At 44.7% G+C, this 24,545-nt stretch overlaps 1 protein-coding gene across 1 annotated transcript; it reads left to right on the top strand.

Moving 5' to 3' along the window:
* Positions 1-466: 466 nt before the first annotated feature.
* On the top strand, positions 467-7,372 carry LOC142652439 (protein kinase C delta type-like). Its single transcript, XM_075828081.1, has 10 exons — positions 467-1,021; positions 2,127-2,233; positions 3,538-3,708; positions 3,891-3,982; positions 4,106-4,168; positions 4,492-4,630; positions 4,723-4,908; positions 5,304-5,432; positions 5,633-5,859; positions 7,256-7,372. Exons 1-9 carry the CDS (start codon positions 496-498, stop codon positions 5,768-5,770), a joined length of 1,551 nt encoding a protein of 516 aa, XP_075684196.1. The 5' UTR covers positions 467-495; the 3' UTR covers positions 5,771-5,859; positions 7,256-7,372.
* Positions 7,373-24,545: the final 17,173 nt, after the last annotated feature.

Here is a 24,545-nt window from a genome sequence, read left to right as displayed (position 1 = left end):
AGAAATAATTTTATGTAGAGTGTAAATGTGTCAAATAATGTAGATACAATTTATACAAAGTATATAAAATCAGCTCAAAGGGGTTGTATGACATTACAGAAAACATGGCTGCTTTCTAAAAGAAACAGCGCCACCCTTGCCCATGGGTTGAGTCTGGTATTGCTGCTCCCCATTTACTGAATTAACAGCTAATGCAGGATTCCTATCAGTAGAATTCCCTGCAATCAACTGGTGTCTGAGGGACCAACCTAAAGGATTAGGGAGCAGGAAAACCGGGGTTTATACTGTATGATAAAATCAGGTCCTGCAAACAGGCAGCTCATCTGGTTGCTGATGATGGCATGTTCTTTTATGATGTCATGCGGAATCCAATGACTCCATGTTCCTTTATGACATCACGTTGCGGCTGGCTGAAGGGAGAAGGAAAGCAAAAATCCTTTGTGTTTCTTCACCAACTAGAGTGAGGAGGCGATTTTTTTGCTGTTCTTAGCGAACATGAGACATAACAAAAAAAGAAAACGTGATAAACAAGAGGTGAGGAGTAGTAGGGAGAGTGAGGAAGAACAGCCACCTCAGAAGAGAAAGGTTCTTGATACCATCTTAGAAAAGGAACCTATTGAGAATGAGGAGCCCCCCATGACATTAGCTGGGCTTCCAGTGGAGGCATCAGACTACATCAATAAGAAGGGGAAAAGGAGTAGGAAGAGGAATAACAGAAAGAGAGATCGGACCTCTTACAAGAAGGGAGGAGAGAAATATGAAAACTCAAATCCTAAAATTGACATCCTAAAGAGAACCCAAGACAGCGATGGGGAAAGTAACATCCTGAAGAGAAAGAGAGAGAAGGACCTGGAGAGGAGCCCAACATCTGCCAGCTACTGCCCTACAGGAAAGGGGTATAGATTGCTGCTCAAAACACCAGAAAAGCTCCTCACATCCGGGATCGACCATCTGTCCAATAGCAGGACTGCCAAGAGACAGAAAACTCTCCCTGAAAGTCAAAGGAGCAAATTGGAAACAGGTAGGAGCTGTCAGTAAATACATCAAAGTAGAAGTGATGACTTAATACTATGTTTCCAATTATTAGAAGCTTAGATGAGGGATGGGATGGTAACCAGACTTTAGCCAAATATTAAATAAGCCCTAAGGTTCAGTTCACACTGCATTTGTTTGCACCGATTTAGATAATGAATTGGCACCAAAAAAATATGGCCCAAATCTCCTTCCACTGATTTCAATGAGAGATAGAGGCTCTTTTTTTTTCTGGGCGTTCTGTCTCTGCTCGTGGAAAAAACAAAGTGTCATACTTTGTCTTGGAGTAATCTCTGCTTCTAAACCTCCATTGAAATCAATGGGAAACAGAAAAAAAAATACACCATTCGGTTTGGAATAGTTTTTGATCAAAAGTTTTTGCTATTTGCTAAATAAAAAAAAAACTTTAAAAAAAAATCATGACAAAAACTGTGTCCAAAAACGCGTGCATTTCAAGATCTGCGTCCCCGGATGGAAAATAACCCCTGTTCCACCCAAAACCTAAAAATGTTGGTGTAAGCGCAGTTATTCCCAATTCTGGGCTACACTCCCCTCCATGCTGCATTCATGAGGCCCCAGGAAGATGAGATATGGAAAGCTGTTTGCAAGGTCCTCACACTACAGAGATGCTTTAGAAGTCACTTTGCCTTCGAGGTGATGTCTAGCTTCATCCTGATGTAAAACAAACATGTATAGTTGACTAAGGCTATGTTTAGAGGCAAATCCGACGTGGATTTCTAAAATCCGTGCAAGAATTTCATGGCTGATACTTGAATTTCTGTTGCGGATGTGCCAGCGGAATCACACACGGATAAGCACATTGTAATTCAATGGGGCTAATCCGCTGCTTTTATGTGCGGTATCCGCGCAAATAACGAGAATGCTGCAGATTTAAAAATCTGAAGCGAAGTCATTATTCTGCTTTCAATTTTTTTCCGCTGCATTTGAATGGAAAATAAAATTCCCCATTTCCTTGTTTGAATGCGGAATATCAGCGGATGTGATGAGGGGCATTCTGCGCGTAAATCTTTATCAGATTCTGAACGTGTGAACATGGCCTAAGAGTTTCTAACACTGATTTATTTTCTTTCAAGGAGAAAGTGAGACCCATCCATCGGATACCATAGATATAGTGGCAGCTCCTGTCAGTTTGTCAGATTTTACCTTCTATAAGGTGCTTGGAATAGGTAGTTATGGAAAGGTAAGTGTTCACTTCACAATTCACCGATGATACAACAAAGCCCCATTCACACTAGTGCTCACACAGCTCATACTATGTTATTTATCCTCTATAAGCCGGCTACAAAGTAGCAAAAAACTGCACATTTTCTGAAAAGTAATCCGCAGCGTAATACAGTAGCAGCAGAGTGGATGGCATGTGAACAAATCTTATCCACACGCTGCGTATATGATAACTAGAAAAAAACACTCAGAAATTGACCTTCGGTGCGGTTTTTTAATCCGCAGTATGTCAATTGTATTTGTTTAATCGTTGCAATTTTTGTGGCGGAAAATCTGCGATTCCACCACAAAAATCTCAACTCAAAAAGAATAAAATCTTATACTTACCCAGAATTCTGTGCTCCTTTGTCCAGGTCGTTTTTCTGGGACGACGTTTCATCCCATATGAACTGACCGCTAAAGCCAGTCACAGGCTGCAGCGGTCACATGGAATGAAACGTCATCCCTGGAGGCCGGGCTGTAGGACGACAGAGGGACACGTCGTCACATGGTTACGGGTAAGTATAAAACGTTCTTTTTTTTTTTTTTTTTCATGTGCAGTTTTCCGCAGTGGACATTTCAGCCGAAAAACGTCACCACAATTTGGTGCGGTTTTTCGGCCGGAGTTCCCTGTGGCAAACAGGGCAGATACGCTGTGTGCTTTTACGCAGCGTATTCACACAGTGTGGTTTTGCCCCCTGCAAAAACGCATGTGTTTTTTTTACGTGATTTGCTGTGTCCTTACAATTAGCCGGAAAACGTCATCAAATACGCATGCGCTTTTGCAGTGCGGTTTTCTGCCATACAGAAAAATTTCAAAACCACATCGTATTAATACACTCTAATGTCCAAGATTAGAAAAACATGGCTGCTTTCTTCAAAAAACAGCACCACACCAATGCATAGGTTATGTCTGGTATTGCTACGCAGATCCATTGAAGTGAATGGGGCAGAGCTGCAATACCACACACACAACCTGTAGACAGATGTGGTGCTGTTTTTGGAAGAAAGAAGCCATGTTTTTTTTTTTTATATCTTGTACAAACCCTTTAAGACAGAATTCAAAACTGAGGTGATACATTCTGCACTACAATAACGTGCACTATTTTATGGTAGTGTGAACAAGGTCAAACAATATGGACTATTGAAGAGCAAATGTGGGTAGAAGAGAGGTATTATGGGAGCTATGAGGGTGAATATCCCCCAACCCATACTTCTGCCTTCTTCTCGTTTAGCTTCTGTGTTAGAGAAACGCAATGTCCTAGACATAACTCTCTTTTTCAGGTAATGCTGGCTTCACATCCGTCCAGCAGGCAACAGCTTGCCGTGAAAATTGTGAAGAAAAGGCTATTACTAGAGGACTCCAGAGAATCCGTCCTCATAGAGCGTCAGGCCCTGGAGATCACTGAACACAGCCGGCTCTTCACCCATGCCTTTGCGACTTTCCAAACTGAGGTAGGAGTCTTCCTCTTTTCACCATAGACCTCCACATCCGGCATATCAGGATTCAATTTTAAGTAGATTCCTCCTAGTCGGCTTGTGATAAGCGTTTTTTCTAGATTTGCCCATTTAATAGGCTGCCAGAACGGGTAGCGTTGGCATCATGCCCTGTATTTAAATTTCTGTCTTTTCTACAGGATTATGTGTTTTTTGCCATGGAGTATATCACTGGAGGAGAACTCCGTGATTTCATCAGTCGGAGAGCTCCTTGTGACATCGCCACCACCAGGTAATGTGCAATGTGGGTCATTTATTCATCATTTCTCCCACTGTACAGCAGACGTTTGATTTTTAGCTTTTATAAACTTTGCTGTTTAATGATGATGATAAATGTTTTCTTCTTTCTCTTTAGATTTATTTCGGCTGAAATTATCTGCGGTTTGCAGTATCTGCACTCAAGGGGCGTTATACACAGGTATTTAAATAACACAATAATATGAGAAGGATAATCAGTGTTATAATAGCTGCTGTTATCTGACAGGGGTTACACTTGCGGCTCTTGCACGCAGCCATATAACGGCTCGCTTTGTACGGAACCATAATAGGGCTTTTACTGTACCTCCATATACTTTCAGTTTTATACAGAGGTATGGCCTGCTCCATCAAACGCTGTACAAACAGCAGGACAAGGGAGAATTGCGTCTAGGGGAGAATATATCTGTACACTGAGAAGGACACTCTGTGCAGTGATCCTTCCATGACTCTGCCACTTGCCAAATTCCCCCTTTATCTTTGCAGAGATCTAAAACCGGAAAATATACTCATGGACAGCGCCGGTCACGTTAAGATCGCCGATTTTGGCCTGGCAGCAATAAACATCTTTGGCTCAAAAAAGATGACCGAGCATGCAGGGACTATAGGCTACATGGCTCCAGAGGTGAGAAATGGACGTCTCATTTTATCAGTATAGTGTTTACAACACATCCAGTTTATTCCCAACTTAATCCCTTCTCCCTGATGGTTCTACAGGTGCAACTTATGAAGCCTTACAATGCCAACGTGGACTTCTTCTCCTTTGGAGTCATTATGTTTGAAATGGCTGTTGGACAATTTCCATTTTATGAGGGAAACAACCCTGCTAGGATCCTGCGTTCTATCCGCTGTCCCCGTTACCCTGAGAACCTGCATCCTCCTATAAGGAACATTCTAGAGGGGGTCAGTATACACACTCTTACAGGTCACAGAGAGCTGATATAATAGAATTTCACGGCAAAATAGTTTAAATCATGTGGCTAGGTATATAACGATATTTCTGTAAGGCTCTGTTTACACTTGCGTTGTAGTTACCATGTATAACGCATAGCCAGTACCGTCACACAATGGATACCACCAGTGCCCGATGTACCCCATTGTAAGTCAATGTAATCAGGCGCCGGTAATATCCATCATAAAATCTGTTGTTTCGATTGAAGGTAATTATATCGCTGCATGTGGCCCTATTCCGTCTAATATAGAGAGATACAGACAGATAGATGATAATATAAAATGCTGTCTGGATTACCTGATTAGTGTTTATCAATCAATTACAATTTCCTGTTATTTTTTTACAGCTCTTCTGTAATTCATCTAAGCAGCGTCAGGGGCTTTGTGACACCATAAGGCAACATCAATTCTTTGCAGAGATCAACTGGCCAGAACTGGAGGCAGGAAAAGCGTGCCCTCCATTTGAAATAGAACCAGTGAGTATATAGTATATAGGCAAGACAAGAAATTCTCCTGGCCAAACTTTTAAGCCGCCACATAGGGTTTGTATGTGTCCACTCAATGTCATAGAGAGGACGCAAAAGCTATGATTGTGCACAGATACGAACTACACTTCATACAATCAAAGCAGGTCCACTGTACATGATACAACTTATTTATATATCTTCTCTCCTAGACTCCAGTTGTGGAATATGATGAGACAACTCCACAAGATGCCCTGCTGTCTGCTGAGGAAGCACAGAAACCCCCAATACCACCGGAGGACAAACAGCTATTCTGTGGCTTCTCCTACATAAGCCACAAGTGGAGATAACCGCAGGAGCAGCAATAAGTACCAGGCCGGGTCATCTGTTCCCGTTCTACAAAACAACATTACACCATCTTATCCATCCAAACAAAAAGGTGAGTTCATCTGAGCTGCTGATTATTGACCCTAGCCATTCCCACACAGGAAATCCCCAAAATCTGACCTGTTAGGATGGATTCATACATTGCGTATTTGTTGCAGATGTTGATGCAGATTTTTGAGCCAAAGCTAGAAGAGGAGGAAGGAGAAGTATAAGCTCTTCCTTTATATTTCCCATTGCTTTTAAAACCACTTCTGGGTGAATCCAGTCTGAGACCACTCCCACACGGCAGTATTTAGGGTCAGTATTTTGTATCAGTATTTGGTAGCCAAAGTCAGGTTTAAAACATAAACAGGGAAAAATATAATGTAAAGGTTTTTTTTTTACCTCTTTCCGTAAACTCCTGGTTTTGGTTTACAAATACTGATGCAAAATACTGCGTGTGAAAGGGGCCTTATTTGTTTACATAATTAATTATCAAAGACTTATCTCTGGGTGAGATCCTGCTAGAGTCATATCCACCATCCAATCCTCTTTACCTTGACTGAGAAGAGAACATGGGAGAAATAAGGGTGCAGTCACACGAAGCAGATTTTGTTGAAAACATTTTCTGCAATTGAAAATCAGCTCCATTTATCTGAATGGAATTTGCAGAAATCCATGCACCTGCTGCAGAAACAACCACATTTAGTTGAATGGAACGGATTTTCAGTTGCAGAAATTTCTGCAACAAAATCTGTGGATCCATCCTAGGGACGGGTTCACACGTAGAATAAACACTGCAGATTTTCATCAACAGATTTCATTGCGGAAAATCCACAGTGTATTACAGTAGCAGCAAAGTGAATGAGATTTGAACAAATCTCATCCACACGCTGCGGAACAAAATCAGCCAAAAAACATTGATAAATTAACCTGCAATGCGGTTTTTCATCCGCAGCGCGTCAATTTATGCTTCAGAATCGCTGCTCTTCTGTTCCCCAGTGAATTCAATGGGGAGGTAAAACCCACAAGAAATAACAAGTGTTGGCGATTTTTGAGCCGGAAAAACTGCGATTTCTGCTGAAAAAAAATCACAAATTAGAAAAAGCAAAACCCTTTACTTGGTTTAAAATTAATAAAGGGTTAATACTTACCCTCGGGCGTTGTCATAGCGATGCTTTCTTCTGTTTAGGCCAGCCTCCTGGGATGATGTTTAATCCCATGTGACTGCTACAGCCAATCACAGGCTGAATCGGTTGGTGCGTCAGGACGTGTCGCTATGACATGGGATAAGTATAAGCTTTTTTTTTTTCAATGATTTGCGCAGAGGCGATTCTGACTGAAAAACCGCACCACAATTTGGTTCAGGAAAGGATGCGCTGTGTACTTTTATGCAGCTTATCTGCCCTGTATGAACATAGTCTTACACTGCTGGTTCATGACAAAACGTTTCTGCTTGTATTTTGTAGAGCGGAGAAATACCACCAAGACGTCTGAAGAGATTAGTGTGGCTGTTGAGGACTGCGAGGACACATTGTCCACTTTACCTGCCCAGGACCGTATACCATCCTTCTTTAAATAAAACACCAACACCTTCTTTATGGAAATGTGGAAGTGGCCACAGCTTTATTATTATTTACAACCATCGGCATGAAGACATATATATATATTTCTTTCTCTCCTTCTCCTGAAATGCCGATGCTCCCTGTCTCCATCAGGCATGTAGGGTGCTAACTCTGTCTTCCTTTGCCGTACTTTCCGCCAAGGAGGGGAACTGAGAAACCTACTCAGTCCCCCGACCACCCCCACCAAGCAACGCCAGTCCTCTCTCGGCACCATCCAACAAATCCAACAGAAAGATATCGAGCCCGATATCATTGAGGTGTACCCCATCCGGCGCCAGCAAATCCGCATTATCCCCTTCCAAGGATTGGTGCCGCAGCCCAACTCCACCTATCGAGCGAATGAACCGCGACACCCGCACATTAAGTAACCTGCGCACTCTCTCCAACGCTGCCAAGTTCCTCACTCCCCTCCACACCGTTCGCGCCACTATCTCAGACCATACCAACACGCAGCGAGCGAACAGATCTTGAAAGCGAGCCAAATCAGTCCGCATTAATGATAACAACTCGGCCATTTTAACTTGGCCGATATCATTCCCCCCGGCGTGAATGATCAGGACAACAGGTCCGTCAGTGTGCCTCGTAACTGCCACTACTTCTGGCAGCAACTGCACCCACCGTAGTCCCCGGACACCTCTCCAGTGGACGTCGGCCTGTGAGAGGCCCAAATTCAGACACAACGGCCTCCGTACTGCTCGGACCACCGCCCAATGCACATATGAGTGCCCCAGGATCCACACCTGGGGGCGCCGAGACCCTAACAAAAGAAAAGTCAAGCTAAATTCCAGGTGAAATGCAAAAAGGATACAGACAGGAATAGCATAACACGATACCCTAAAGAAAACGAGGAAGGATGGGGGGGGAGGGAGGGGCGGGGGGGGACATCAGGGGGAGGATGGGAAAAGGAAACTCACAGGGGAACCACCATGATTAATCACATTTTAAAACCAAATCCGGTCGCACATACGACTTATAGCTATTAGAACACCATCTACCCAAACGCATGATAGCCACTGAATCCAAGCCCAAGGCATCTGCTTCCGTGGCAGTGCCTATCCTAAATGAATGCGTACCAAACTCGCCCGGTGGCAGCCCCAGGTATTTCAGCCCGGCCTTAAAAACCGCCTCAAATTGAAAACGCGACATTGCTGAACCATTCTGATGTATCAAGAATTGAGCCCCGGGCGCCCGGACAGACACAAATTCTTGAACCAACCTTACCGGACACTCCTGGCCCCCAATCTTCCTAATCGACAACCAAGCTCCCCTCCCTGCCGTATCTGTTTTTGAACTCTGAACGCAGACCCGGAGGGAATCCCCCAACACCACCACATCAGTTCCGAGAAGCCCACGGCTTGTGTTCACGCTGGGTGGAACCAGCTCACTAACCCGCAATGCGGCGAAGAAAGCCAAAGAAAAATCTGCGCCAAACAATGAAACCTCATATTCATCCCGGCACACAAAACGGATAGAAGCCGACCCAGGAGCGCAAAGGATACCGGACGCCTCGTGTCCCTGGAAAACGCCTCTTTTCTCCACCCTTTCAAAGACTGCCTAACCACAAATTCTTTTGTAACATCCCTACATCCCCACAATTTTAACATAAAGGCCACACCTGCTAAATGTTTTCCTGCAGTGGCCGCACTGCAACCCTCCTGACGTAATTGCACCAAACTTGAAAGGGTGATATCAAGGTGACAACCATCCTGTGATGGGAAATTACCCCCCGCAATCTCCAACCACCGATCCCACGCTCTGCAATGACTCTTCCAAGTCGTCGGCACCACAGAACCCCTCAACAGTCTCATAAGTTGTCCTCGACCAGGGCCCATAAGTGAAGGGGGGGGACGACTCCCCTTCTGCCAAAGCTGCCGGGTGCAATTCCCGAAACCAGGACATCTGTGAACGAGACAAAGCATCGGACATCACATTACGGACTCCCGGAACATGTTTTGCACGAAACCACACATTCAACTCCAAACATTTCAAAACCAACCCTCGTAACAACGCTAATACTGGCAATGAACTAGACGACAAACCGTTCACCGCGTGCACCACCGCCATGTTTTCTGTCCAAAATACAATCCGCTTATTCACCATCACGCTACCCCACAACTCTATAGCAACTATAATAGGAAACAACTCCAATAACATCAAATTACGTACCAAACCTAACTCCCCCCAATGCGAGGGCCAAGGGGATCTACACCAACTTCGGCCCAAAATTGCTCCAAAACCATCACTCCCAGCTGCATCCGTGAACAACTCCAAATCTATATTAAACAACTCAGCGTCCTGACAAACCGACCTCCCATTAAATGAACTCAAAAAAGAATGCCATACACACAAATCCTTTTTCATCCAAGAAGTTACCCGGATGAAATGATCTGGTTTTGATATACCCCTAGTGGCTAATGACAAACGCCGAGAAAAAACACGACCCATAGGAATTATCCGACAGGCAAACACCAGTAAACCCAATAACGACTGTAACTGTTTTAACGTCACTTTTTTAGACCCCATGACTTGGTCAACCTGGGACACCAGACTTGCCAATTTGTCATCAGGCAAGCGAAAAATCATCTGTACTGTATCTATTTCAATACCTAAAAAGGACAAAACAGTTACCGGGCCTTCAGTCTTGTCTTCTGAAATGGGTACGCCAAAACGAGACATTACCTGTCGAAACACCCGTAGCAACGTGCTGCACAGCCCAGAGCCCCTGGGGCCCACAAAAAGAAAATCATCCAAATAATGAATGACCGAAGCAAAACCAGACTCCAAACGAACTACCCATTCTAGAAATGAAGCAAACATTTCAAAATAACTGCACGATATAGAACAACCCATGGGAAGGCACATATCAACATAAAAACCACCATCTAAACAACAACCCAGCAGGTGAAAACAGTCCGGATGAACCGGCAGCAACCGAAACGCCGCTTCAATGTCAGACTTAGCTAACAACGCGCCCTGTCCTGCCGCCTGCACCAACCTAACTGCAACATCGAAAGAAGTATACGAAACCGCCGCATCCGCTCTGGAGATCCCATCGTTAACCGATCCACCGCGGGGAAAGGAAAGGTGATGTATCAACCTAAACTTCCCCCGCTCCTTCTTTGGAACTAAGCCAAGTGGGGAAACTCGCAAGTTCGGATACGGCCGGTCGCAGAATGGACCTGCCATCCTCCCCAACTCAACTTCCTTAGTCAATTTTTGTCGCGCAACACCGACATTCTCATTGATCGACTTCAAGTTGTCAGCCAATGACAACGTTGCGGAATATTCAAAAGGAATCTCAAAACCATAGGAAAACCCACTAATGAACACCTCTGCTTCCCGTCTCCTGTGGTACCGCTCTAACCATGGGCCCATCTCGAGAACGTTCACCGGCGTTCTCTGCTGCGCCGGAAGGAGGTGCCTTAGCCGGCTGCTTGCCTCTCCGGAAACACCTGAGCGCCGAATGAGCGCCCCCACAGATGGAGCATTCATGCCGGAATTTGCACGTGGCAAAGAACCGACAATGACCCTCGTTATAGAGCCAACAGGCTCCTGTGGGCCTCGCGGCCGCAGCTCCAGGGGTGGGGCCTGGCGCTGCGGCCGCACTGGGAAAGGGGCGTTGTTGTCTGCTCCCTTGCGCTAAGATTAGCTGCAACCAGACATCCGTTGCCTTTGTCGCCCAACTAATATCCGGCGACAAAGCCAAACGACGCCGAAACTCTTCGTCGTAACGCCACCAGGCTGCACCACCGTGCAGCCTGTGGGCGCTGAAAATTGTGTCAAAATAAACAAACAACTCGGCCCCTTTTTCAGGGTAACGCTGGCAAATAACATGAGCCAGTGTAGCATAACACTGTACCCAGTTGCCAAAAGTTTTTGCGACTTTTACTTTTTTATCTGAACCTCTCTCAAACACCCGCTCCTTATCGACAGTCACCTGCTCCACGGAGACCAAAGACCAAATATCCACAAATTCATTCCTCCAAATTTTGTCCTTGATCTCCGCTGACAAATGAGTCCCGAGAGGAGCGACCCCACAAAACAAAGAATCCCGAAACGCTAGACCAGCTAAATTATTTTCTCTCTCAGACGGGAGCCTAGCCCCCCCTGGTGGCACAGAGGGAACTGATGTTCCCTCATTCCCATTTAAACCAGCCACCATGGCTTTTAAAACAGAAATCAAATCCATACCAGATGCATTAGATTTATTAAGCCATGCGTCACTGCAGGCCGACTCACCGCTCCCAGAGGTCCCACCGACTCCAGAGGGTCCTACCGCCACTTGCCGCGGCACTGGAACCACGGCCTGAACCTCCTCCACCGACCCGGCGGGAGGAACAACCTGGGACAGCTGCTCGCGATCCACCAACAAGTGCCGCACCTCCCGGCGTCGACTGTGTCTCTGCGGCCGTGATGATCTCCGCGACGACCTCTTCCGCGACTCCGATGAGGCAGATGCCGATGACGCTGACGAGGAGGAGAATCCTTCGCTGGATGACGATGAAGACCGCCGACCATGCCTCCTCGAGCCACCCGATCTGCGACGTCTGCGATGGCCGTGGCGGCGATGTTTCCCAGAACGACGTTTCCTCCCTCGCCTGGAACACTCCCTCACCGAACCTACAGGAGAAAAATGAGACAAGGCAGGAGAAGGGCAAACCGGACCAGACGTTCCCCTGATCCTACACTCACTAGCACAATCCCCACCCGGCCTCGCCCCCTGCTGGCAGGGGACCGGAGGAGACCGGGGGTGAGAAACAGCAGGCGCAGCAGAAGCCCCCGCCCCAGGGCTGGGCTGAGTGCTCACCGTTCGTTTCTTTGTGCCCGCCGCCATCTTCTTTTCATGTGCGCCGCCATCTTGCTTCCTGGCCGACCTGCGCCGACCCGGAAGTCCCGCCTCTGTTCTCTCCCCAACCATTTCTGGCTGCACAGAGAACAAAACGGGGAGCGATGACGTCAGCGCTGGCTGCCCGCGGGAACCGGAAGCAAGTCCCAGTTCCCACGAACATGCCTCGTGGTAGGCAACCATGGCGGACCAGCTTTCTGGACCCGCCCTACTCACCCCACTGTCACCGACGTCGCCTGCCCCATCCATACCAGCAACTGCAGCTCGAGGTAGGTTGTACCGTGCCTGTGCCGGTTTAACTGCAGCCCTCTTACTGCTAGGGGGGGGACGCCAGCGCGACGCGTGGACGGGGGAGAGGGCGGCACTATGTCGCCCGACGAAGCGCCAGGCGAAATAGGCCTAGGTGAAATACTTGGACTTGCAACGGTGCAGCTGTCACCGCGGCCCGAACGGGAACGGGGCTGGGGCTTAAGCGAACAGGGGGACGGATAACACGCTGCGGCCTACCTCGGGTAGCCGCTCCCGGCTGTTCCATGCCCCGATCCGATCCACTCCTCCTCCCATCCGACAACAGGGATTCCAGCCAGGCAGACCCCTCCAAGGCCACCCGCTGTGCCACCTGCCGTAAGAGATCCTCCGCCATCTGTACAGGAAAAACAACAGCTCTGCAACTTCCAGCTCCAACAGAGGATGTTTCTCTCGCTGCAGCTTGAAGGTAAGAGGGCTTTCTGCTCCAAACCCCAGCCTTATATCTCCTTAACCACGCCCCTCTTACCCCTTGCTCACCAATCCTGGTCCTGGGCATTATTTAAACGTTCCATCCTTCTTTAACCCCTCGCAGTCCCTGACACTCTCCCTAGACGCTTCAGTGTCTGCAAAGAGTCCCTTTCCCAGGAGTGACATTCTATTAAATTTGTCTATCATTGTGTCAGATGACACATATATTTTTATTTGTGTTTACCAGCAGCAATTTACAGGTCATATGCATCGTATATGTTATAGGGACAGCGTTTTAGTTTACAGCTTGGAATATCAGGGGCCCCCCGGGCTATTGCCTGGGGGACACACCACGGTCGCACGGCCCCCATAAGGCGTTCATAAAATGTGTATTTGGTTTGGTAAGTTTTTTCTCTCCCCCCTTTTGCTCTTTTCTCCATTTTTTATTTTATATTAGAATGGTACTTACCATCCTGGTGTCCCCCGGGTAAGCTGTACTGGTGGCACGAGCCGGTTCCAGATGTTTCTCTTTCTGGGCAGTTTTGAGTTTGGTCCCAGCTCATTGGACCCAGGTCAGCTATGCAGTTGCATGAGCAGGTTCTGGTAGATTCTATCTCCAGGCAGATTTCCGGTTAAGGCCAGCTGATTGGTCATTGATAAATACAAAAGGTGGGAAAATCGGATATAAAAGGAGCATTTCGTCGTAGTCAAGCAGCCAGTTTTGAAGATTGGACCGTCGCCATGGATGTGCTGCTGATGGAGCTGATCAGAAGAGTCGGAAGGAGGAGAAGACTGGCTGAGGCAATGCCTAGCAGCAGCGCCGCCGAGGGAGAATGCTGGAAGAAGCGAACTTACTGCGCCGGAAAACGACTTATAAGAAGCGGTATCTCCTGCTGGATCGTCGCTCAAGGTTCCGTCATCAGCTGCAGCCAAGAGTAGGAAGTCTGCAGCAGTGTCATCGCTGAGGGAGGAGCGCAGTTCGGGTCGTGCGCTCCAAGCGCAGGAGCTTGAAAGATTACAGCCGACTGCGTCATCAAGGAAGGCGGCACACAGTACCGGAAGTGCGCCGCAAGTGCCAGCGCCATTGTCTATCACGCCGGCTAGAAGGTTAGTCACTACGGAGCGAGAGACAGCATTTTGGTCGGCTATAACCCTCCTGCTCCAAGGATTGTTTAGAGGATACAGCTGAAGCGCCATCCTCACTGGATTTAGAGGCGGCGCAGGATTTTTCTTCAGAGCTTCAACCAAGGAAGAGGAGCCGGAAGACTAGGGTGGTTTATTCTCCACCCCCGCCAGTATCCAGGAGAAGAAGAGGTTCCAGGAGTCAACTTTCCAGTCAGCAAGTTTCCCCAGGATTTACAGTCACACAGCAGGATGTAGCAGGAACAGTGCCCGACCCAGGACAGGTGGAACAGAGTGGTGAGATGCCAGCTACCCCTTATCTGTCCCACCCCACCCCCCTCCCCTTAATACTAATGTAATGTTTGATATTTTAAAATTATTAGCTGATTTGGTCAGTAAATCAGCTGTTCCTTCTAGTTCCCCTGCTGATGTATGGAAGCATAGTAGTCAGCAGCTGCAGAGTACTGGCTTTAGCAATATTTCTGTTTTAGAGAAAGGAGTTGGTGTTTCGGAAACTTGTTCTAAGGAAGTTATGCCTTGCGATATTTCGCCATTAGGTTTTCATTTACAGCCAGCAATTAAGGAGTGTATTTGGAGAAACGAGTTTATAGATTTATTTACTTTATTACCATCTGCGAAGGAGACTCTTGTCAAGCAGGATGGAAAATCTGATAAAGATGAGGATAAAAAAACGTTCTCCTTCTAAGTCTTCCTTTAACCGGCTACAGGCGTTCTGTATCTATGCTTCAGTTTTAGGGGAAAAGTCTTTAATTTATTGTAGTAATTTATTCCAGCATGTAGACATCATTTTGGAGGCTTACCGCCAATTTGGTGGTTTAGCATGGTACGATTATGATGAAATGTTTCGTCAGAAGATGGCAGTGTACCCTTCATTGAAATGGGGCACTAAGGACGTTGGTTTGTGGCTTAGTTTAAAGAGGCTCTGTCACCAGATTTTCAAATCCCTATCTCCTATTGCAGGTGATCGGCGCTGCAATGTAGATAACAGTAAAGTTTTTCTTTTTCAAAAACGAGCATTTTTGGCCAAGTTATGACCATTTTTATATTTATGCAAATGAGCCTTTCTTATGGACAACTGGGCGCTTTTAATCTTATTTCCAACTGGGCGTGTATTGTGTTCGTTACATCTGGGTGTGTTTACTTGTTTTACTAGCTGGGCGTTGTGAATAGAAGTGTATGATGCTGATGAATCAGCATCATCCACTTCTCTTCGTTACCACCCAGCTTCTGGCAGTGCACAGACACACAGCGTGTCCTCGCGAGATCACGCTGTGACGTCACTCACTTCCTCCCACAGGAACTTCATCGCGTCGGATGAGCGAGGACACGCTGTGTGTCTGTGCACTGCCAGAAGCTGGGTGGTAACGAAGAGAAGTGGATGATGCTGATTCGTCAGCATCATACACTTCTATTCACAACGCCCAGCTAGTAAAACAAGTAAACACACCCAGATGTAACGAACACAATACACGCCCAGTTGGAAATAAGATTAAAAACGCCCAGTTGTCCATAAGAAAGGCTCATTTGCATAAATATAAAAAAGAAAAACGTTACTGTTATCTACATTGCAGCGCCGATCTGCTGAAATAGGAGATAGGGGTTTGAAAATCTGGTGACAGAGCCTCTTTAATGCTTCCACAAAGGTCAGTGCCCAAGCAGCAGCCTAGTTCTCAAAATACGTTGAGGAAAGGAGTTTGCTTTGCTTATAATGAAGCTCAGTGTAAGTGGTTGAACAATTGTCGGTATAAACATGAATGTTCTTTTTGTGGGGGTTCACACCCAATGTGTCGTTGTTTCAAAAGAGCAAACCAGTCTCAAACCCCTAGTACCAAAGAACAGTTATCCAAGAGCATGGACGCCAGTAAAATTATTAAGAATGGCGCCGTGGCTAGAAATGTTTTCAGACAGGGAGAAAGCTAATTTAATTTTTAATGGTTTTAAGTTTGGTTTTGATATCCCTTCTTTCAAAGGATCTGGTTGTTGCTGGGTGGATAATTTGAAATCCATCCAGCAGCATAAGGATATTGTGCATCAGAAAATCCTGAAGGAGCTTGAAACTGGCAGGATCGCTGGTCCTTTTAGACATCCGCCGTTTACAGACTTTAGACTTTCACCTTTAGGAATTGTCCCTAAGAAGGAATTGAATTCATTCCGTTTAATACATCATCTTTCTTACCCGATTAAAGCTTCATTAAACGATGATGCTGACAAGTCTAGAGCTTCGGTTCACTATGCATCGTTTGATCAGGCTGTCTCTTTATTGAGACCGTTTGGTCAAAATGCTTTTTTAGTAAAGGCTGATATCAAATCAGCTTTCCGTTTACTACCAGTTAACCCTGCAGGTTTCACCTCTCTAGGTTTTCAATTTGAAGGTAATTATTTCTATGACAAATGTTTACCAATGGGTTTTTCTTTATCTTGTTTTAATTTTGAGGCATTTTCTTCCTTTTTACATTGGGTAGTGCAGAAACAAATTCCGGATGGAGGTGTTCTGCACTATCTAGATGACTTTCTGTTTATAGGTGATGCTAGATCTGAGTTATCTTATTCCTTATTGTTGAGGGTATGTTCACACGATGAGAGGCATTTACGTGTGAAAAGACAGACTGTTAACAGCTGCCTCGTTTCACACGTAAATGCTCCTCCTCGCATTTTGCGAGCCGTCTGAGACGCTCGTAAATCTTGAGCTGTGCTTCATTGAGTTCAATGAAGAACAGCTCAAATTACGTGGCAAAGAAGTGCCCTGCACTTCTTTGCCGAGGCAGTCCATTTACGCGTCGTCGTTTGACAGCTGTCAAACGACGACTCGTAAATTACAGGTCGTCTGCACAATACGTCGGCAAACCCATTCAAATGAATGGGCAGATGTTTGCCGACGTATTGTAGCCCTATTTTCAGGCGTAAAACGAGGCATAATACGCCTCGTTTACGCCTGAAAATAAGTCGTGTGAACCCAGCCTGAAATTTGTTGAGTTTATGAAATTTTTTGGTGTTCCGTTAGCGGAAGAGAAGACAGTTTTTCCATGTAGATCATTAGAATTTTTAGGTATTAGAATAGATCATGAGAGAATGGAATTTAGTTTACCAGAGGATAAATTGTTAAAGTTAAAGGAATCTTTAGTCAGTATGTTAGCTAGGAAGAAATGTTCTCTACGTGATATGCAGTCACTGTTAGGTTTGTTGAACTTTGCCTCTAGGGTTATTCCTATGGGAAGAGTTTTTTCACAGCGACTGTATTTTTCAACAAGGGGTCTTAAATCGCCTAGGGCCCATATTAGGTTAACGGTTCAGCTTAAAGAAGATTTAGCTGTATGGTTAGAATTTTTATCTAAATTTAATGGACACAGTTTCTGGCAGTTTCATTTTGAGGATTCTGACTCTTTCTCTTTATTTACGGATGCAGCCGGTAGAATAGGTTACGGGGCATTCTTTCACCCCTTCCCTCTTTAGCCACTTTTGACCTTCCTGACAGAGCCTCATTTTTGAAATCTGACATGTGTCACTTTATGTGGTAATAACTTCGGAATGCTTTAACCTATCCAAGCGATTCTGAGACTGTTTTCTCGTGACATATTGGACTTTATGTTACTGGCAAAATTTGCTCGATACAGTATTTAAATGTGAAAAACACCAAAATGTAGCAAAAAAAATCGCAAAAAATTGCATTTTTCTCAATTTTAATATATCTGCTTGTAAGACAGGCAGTTATACCACACAAAGTAGTCGCTAATTAACATCCCCCATATGTCTACATTAGATTGACATCGTTTTTTGAACATCCTTTTATTTTTCTATGACATTACAAGGCTTAGAACTTTAGCAGCAATTTCTCACATTTTCAAGAAAATGTCAAAAGCTATTTTTACATGGGCCATTTCAGTTGTGAAGTGGCTTTTAGGGCCTTATATATTAGAAACCTTGGAAATGTCACCCCATTTTGAAAACTCCACCCTTCAAAGTATTCAAAACAGCATTTAGAAAGTTTCTTAACCCTTTAGACGTTTCACTGGAATTAAACCAAAGTAGAGGTGAAATTTACAAATTTCATTTTTTGTTGTTGCAGAAATTCATTTTGAATCCGTTTTTTTTGTAACACAAAGTTTTACCAGAGAAACGCAACTCAATATTTATTGCCCAGGTTCTGTAGTTTTAGTAAATATCCCACATGTGGCTCTAGTGTGCTTATGGACTGAAACACCGGCCTCAGAAGCAAAGGAGCATCTAGTGGATTTTGGACACTCCTTTTTATTAGAATGTATTTTAGGAACCAGGTTTGAAAAGCTCTTGTGGTACCAAAACAGAGGAAACTCCCCAAAAGTGACCCCATTTGGAAAACTACACCTCTGGAGGAATTTATTTAGGGGTATAGTAAGCATTTTGACCAGACAGTTTTTTTTCAGAAATTTTTTGGAAGTAGGCCATGAAAATGAAAATCTACATTCTTTCAAATAAAATGTAGGTTTAGCTCATTTTTTTTAATTTCCAAAAGGACTAAAGGAGAAAAAGCACCACAACATTTGTAGAGCAATTTCTCCCGAGTAAAACAATACCCCACATGTGGTTATAAACGGCTGTTTGGACACACGGCAGGGCTTGGAAGGGAAAGAGCGCTATTTGGCTTTTGGAGCTCAAATTTAGCAGGAATGGTTTTCGGAGGCCATGTCGTATTTGCAAAGCCCGTGAGGGACCAAAAGAGTGGAAAGCCCCCACAAGTGGCCCCATTTTGGAAACTGCACCCCTTGAGGACATTATCTAGGGGTATAGTGAGCATTTCGACACTGCAGGTTTTTTTCATTAATTATTGGAAGTAGGCCGTGAAAATGAAAATCTACATTCTTTCAAAGAAAATGTAGGTTTAGCTAATTTTTTCTCATTTCCACAAGGACTAAAGGAGAACAAGCACCACAAAATTTGTAAAGCAATTTCTCCTGAGTAAAACAGTATCCCATATATGGTCATAAACGGCTGTTTGGACACACGGCAAGGCTTAGAAGGGAAAGAGTGCCATTTGGCTTTCGGAGCTCAAATTTAGCAGGAATGGTTTGTGGAGGCCAGGTCGCATTTGCAGAGCCCCCGAGGGGACAAAACAATGAAAACGCCAAAAAAGTGACCCCCATTTTGGAAACTACACCCCTTGAAGAATTCATCTACGGGTGTAGTGATCATTTTGACCCTACAGGTGTTTCATAGAATTTATTAGAATTGGGCAGTGAAAATAAAAACAATCCTTTTTCTTCAATAAGATGTAGCTTTAGCTCAAAATTTACAATTTTCTCAACAAATAAAGGAAAAAAAGAACCCCAACATTTATAAAGCAACTTCTCCCGAGTACGGCAATACCCGATATGTTGTCATAAACTGCTGTTTGGGCACATGGCAAGGAACAGAAGGGAAAGAGCGCAATTTAGCTTTCGGAGTACAGATTTTGCTGGATTACTTTCTGGTCGCTATGTCGTATTTGCAAAACCCCTGTGGGACCAAAACAGTGGAAACCCCCCCAAAACTGACCCCCATTTTTGAAACTACACCCATTAAGGTATTCACTTAGGGGTGTAATGAGCATGTTAACCCTGCAGGTGTTTTGCATAAATTAGTGTGCACTCGATATTGCAGAGTAAAAATTGGATTTTTCAATAGATATGTCAATATGTGGTGCCCAACTTGTGCCACCATAACAAGACAGGTCTCTAATTATTATGCTGTGTTTCCCAGTTTTTGAATCACCCTACATGGAGCCCTAATGTTTTGCCTGGACATTTGACAGGGCTCAGGATTGCGAAAGTACCATGCGAAATTGAGGCCTAATTTGGCGATTTACACAGAATTGGTTCATAATTGCAGAGGCTCAGATGGGAAATAATAAAAGAAACCCCACAGAAGTGACCCCATTTTAGAAACTACACCCCTCAAGGCATTTATTAAGGGGTGTAGTGAGCATTTTCACCCCACAGGTCTTTTCCATAAATAAACGTGCTGCGTATGGTGCAAAGTAAAAATTAAAATTATTCCCCCGATTTGCCAATTCAGTGGCAAGTATGTTGTGCCCAGCTTACTGGAGACACACCCCAAATTGTTAAAAGGGTTCTCCGGGGTATGGTGGTGCCATATATGTGGAAGTAAACTGCTGTTTGGGCACACTGTAGGGCTCAGAAGGGTGGTAGCGCCATTTGGCTTTTAAAGCGTAGATTTTGCTTGGTAGTAGTTTTGTTTAAGTATTACTGGTGTTTCCGTTTATAATGTGGGGGCATATGTAAGCTGGGCAGAGTACATCAGGGGCATAGTCAGGGGGTATAATAATGGGGTAAACAATAAAATAATCCATAGATGTGTGTTACGCTGTGAAGCAATCCTTTCTGCACAGGCCGGTGTCGCACTGATAAACGGTGTCCTTACGTATCCCCCTTTTGGTCCACACTTCGCACCTTTGCAGTTTGGGGAATTTTGCTAGGAAGTGTTGTCCTGGTATAATACGGGCACCCTCGCTTCTAGCAGATATGTTTGGGCCCCCCCTTCCTTGTTCCCTAATTTTAGGGCCCCGATAAATCGCATCTTGAAACAGACAAAATGTTCCCATCTCCTGAGCCAGCGCCATCTTGCCGGCGGCTACGGAAGCCTTTCAGGCCCCACCTCCAGGCGGGGGCTGGACGTTTTCCGTGCTAGGCACACCGGGAGGCCACTATTAGACCTCCCGTTGCCATGGCAGCCACCGACACCTCGGCGATTTCATTGCTGGGGTGTCGATGAGCTGCAAACTCCTTAAATGTAGCTATCGCTTTTGATGGCTGCATTTAAGGGGTTATTGGCGGGGATCGAAGTTAACTTTGGTCCCCGCCGTTACAGCAGGATGTCAGCTGTCAGATACAGCTTACATCCGGGGATGATGGCACCTACTCAGCTTCTGAGCCGGTGCCAAACATTTGGTGTAAGTATACGACATTTTGCGGGAAGCACTGGCTTTCCATGTCGTATACTTATAACAAATGTCGGGAAGGGGTTATTGGTCAATGGTCGGCTGAATTATGGCCCAGTGCTTGGCGTGTAAACAAGGTTACTTCAAACATTGTCTTATTAGAATTATTTCCAGTTTTGGTAGCCATAGTTATATGGGGTCATTATTTTAAGGATAGGAGAATTTTATTGTTTACGGATAACAAAGGTGTGGTCTTTGCAATTTAACACATTATCTTCTAAATATGACTTAGTAGTTAAGTTGTTAAGACATTTAACCTTCTGTTGTCTTAAGTTGAATATCTGGTTGAAAGCTAGCTATATAGAAGGGAAAAAGAATGATATAGCAGACTCATTATCTCGTTGTTAGTGGCGGAGGTTCAGAACGCTGGCGCCAGAAGCGGAGCTTTGTGGAATTCCGTGTCCTCCTCATTTATGGAATCTGATTTGGGACTAATCTATGTTAACATTCAGAGATCCTTGGCTCCGAGAACATGGGCTGATTATTCAGCTGCTTGGAAGGAGTGGGTTACTTTTTGTGTTAATGAGAACTGTAATTTCTTTCATAACGAGGTAGGTCTAGTTTTGACATTAGTATGTAGCCTGATTAGTAGGAGGCTATCATTTGCCTCCATTTCTAAGTCCGTTGCAGGCATTTCTTTCTTTCTTAAAGAGGCTCTGTCACCAGATTTTGCAACCCCTATCTGCTATTGCAGCAGATCGGCGCTGCAATGTAGATAAGAGTAACGTTTTTATTTTTAAAAAACGAGCATTTTTGGCCAAGTTATGACCATTTTTGTATTTATGCAAATGAGGCTTGCTAAAGTCCAACTGGGCGTGTTTACAGTAAAAGTCCAACTGGGCGTGTATTATGTGTGTTACATCTGGGCGTGTTTACTTCTTTTACTAGCTGGGCGTTCTGACGAGAAGTATCATCCACTTCCCTTCAGAACGCCCAGCTTCTGGCAGTGCAGACACACAGCGTGTTCTCGAGAGATCACGCTGTGACGTCACTGACTTCCTGCCCCAGGTCCTGCATCGTGTCGGACGAGCGAGGACACATCGGCACCAGAGGCTACAGTTGATTCTGCAGCAGCATCGCGTTTGCAGGTAAGTCGATGTAGCTACTTACCTGCAAACGCTGATGCTGCTGCAGAATCAACTGTAGCCTCTGGTGCCGATGTGGCCGACACGATGCAGGACCTGGGGCAGGAAGTGAGTGACGTCACAGCGTGATCTTGCGAGGACACGCTGTGTGTCTGCACTACCAGAAGCTGGGCTTTCTGAAGAGAAGTGGATGATACTTCTCTTCTCAACGCCCAGCTAGTAAAAGAAGTAAACACACCCAGATGTAACACATAATACATGCCCAGTTGTACTTTTGCAAGCCTCATTTGCATAAATACAAAAATGGTCATAACTTGGCCAAAAATGCTCGTTTTTTAAAAATAAAAACGTTACTCTTATCTCCATTGCAGCGCCGATCTGCTGCAATAGCAGATAGGGGTTGCAAAATCTGGTGACAGAGCCTCTTTAAATTGAACAGTTGTCCGGCTATTTCTTCGCTCTTCCCAGTTAAGCAGCTTTTGGAAGGTTACCATAGGTCAGCTCCGGTTATGGAAAGAAGAAGGCCTATTTCGTTAGATTTGTTGTTAAAATTATACAACGTGTTACCTTTAGTTTTGTTTTAATAAATTTGAAGTGTTTGTTTAGAACAGCATTTGTGTTAATGTTTTTTGCAGCCTTGAGGATAAGCGAACTGGTGGCAGAGAGTAAAGTTTCAGTCTCGGGCCTTTCATTTCAGGATGTTAGTTACAAGGTTGACCATATTTTGTTATTATTAAAGAAATCTAAGACAGATCAATTAGGAAAAGGAAGTTTGGTTACAATGAATCAGTTTTGTGGTTCCGTACTATGCCCAGTTTCTAATGTTAAACATGGTTGTCACTCAGGCCGAGTCTTGGGGTTGCTTTTCAGATTCATCAGAATGGTTATCAGCTGTATAGATTTCAGTTTAATTCTGTATGAGGAAATGTTTGAAGTTCCTGAAGATTTAAAAAAATTAAAAATATCTTCTCATTCCTTTAGAATAGGTGCAGCTACGGAAGCTGCTCTGTTAGGGATTGATGAAGGGATTATAAAAAGAATTGGTAGGTGGGAGTCTAATAGAGTTAAACTTTGTTAGACCAGACTTGTTAGTAGTGTAATTATATATCCACAGGTAAGCGTTTGGTTGTTTGCATCCTTGGCCACTCTGTTATATTTTGGGCACAGAAGAGAGCCGCGAGAAGGTCTTATACAGAAAATTTCTCTATGGATCCGCTAGTTTTTTCTGTTTTTTGTCATGGGTTAAGGGGTTTGCAATGGAAAAATGTGTTTTCTTTAGTAAAATCACTGAGCTGTTATTGGCCAGATACAAATTTAATTATCATCCATGCTGGAGGAAATGACCTAGGTAAAGCAAAAACTTTGGACCTACTTTGGGAAATGAGAAGGGATATAGCCTTGATAAAATGTATTTTCCCTGACGCTACTATTTCTTAGAGATTGTTCCGAGACTGCTATGGTCCTCTGGAAATTATAAGTTTTTGAATCGAATCCATTAAAGGATTAATAGAGCCATGTCTAAATACAGTACATGTCAGTCCTCAGTGGTCTTTCTTATAGACACCGCGACCTTGAAGACCTCACAGACTGTCTATTCAGGAATGATTGTATACATCTTTCTGATGTGCGTATCGACATTTTCAATTTGGGCCTGCAGAATTTAATTGAAGAATGGCTGAGGTGTTTTGGGGGGGGGGCATGTCTTTGTAATGTCATGGCTTGTGGGGTTTGTCACCCAGCTAATGCTGGGCGGACTTGGTTTTTACTGGTCAAAATATTTATATATTTTATTATTTATATTCTATTATTTATGGTTATTCTCTTCTAATTAACACTGTGGCCATTTTTATCCAATAGAAACTGGTGTCTGTTTTATTTCAGTTAGTTGAGCATTAGTGGGGTTTGTGCTACCATGTCAGGGCCCCCCCCCGGGCTATTGCCTGGGGGACACACGGTCGCACGGCCCCCATAAGGTGTTAATAAAATGTGTATTTGGTTTGGTATGTTTTTTTCTCTCCCCCCCCCCCCCCCCTTTCCCTCTTTTCTCCATTTTTTATTTTATATTAGAATGGTACTTACCATCCTGGTGTCCCCCGGGTAAGCTGTGCTGGTGGCACGAGCCGGTTTCAGATGTTTCTGTCTCTGGGCAGTTTTGATTCGTCCCAGCTGATTGGACCCAAGTAAGCTATGCAGTTGCATGAGCAGGTTCTGGTAGATTCTATCTCCAGGCAGATTTCCGGTTAAAGCTAGCTGATTGGTTATTGATAAATCCAAAAGGCGGGAAAATCGGATATAAAAGGAGCAGTTCGTCGTGGTCAAGCAGCCAGTTTTGAAGATTGGACCGTCGCCCACCCTCCCTCCCTAATGTTTTGA

The sequence above is a fragment of the Rhinoderma darwinii genome, chromosome 5 (genome assembly GCF_050947455.1).
Source record: "Rhinoderma darwinii isolate aRhiDar2 chromosome 5, aRhiDar2.hap1, whole genome shotgun sequence".
Classification (NCBI taxonomy): domain Eukaryota; kingdom Metazoa; phylum Chordata; class Amphibia; order Anura; family Rhinodermatidae; genus Rhinoderma; species Rhinoderma darwinii.
Note: the sequence above shows the minus strand (reverse complement) of the source record. Positions and strands in the feature narration are given on the sequence as shown.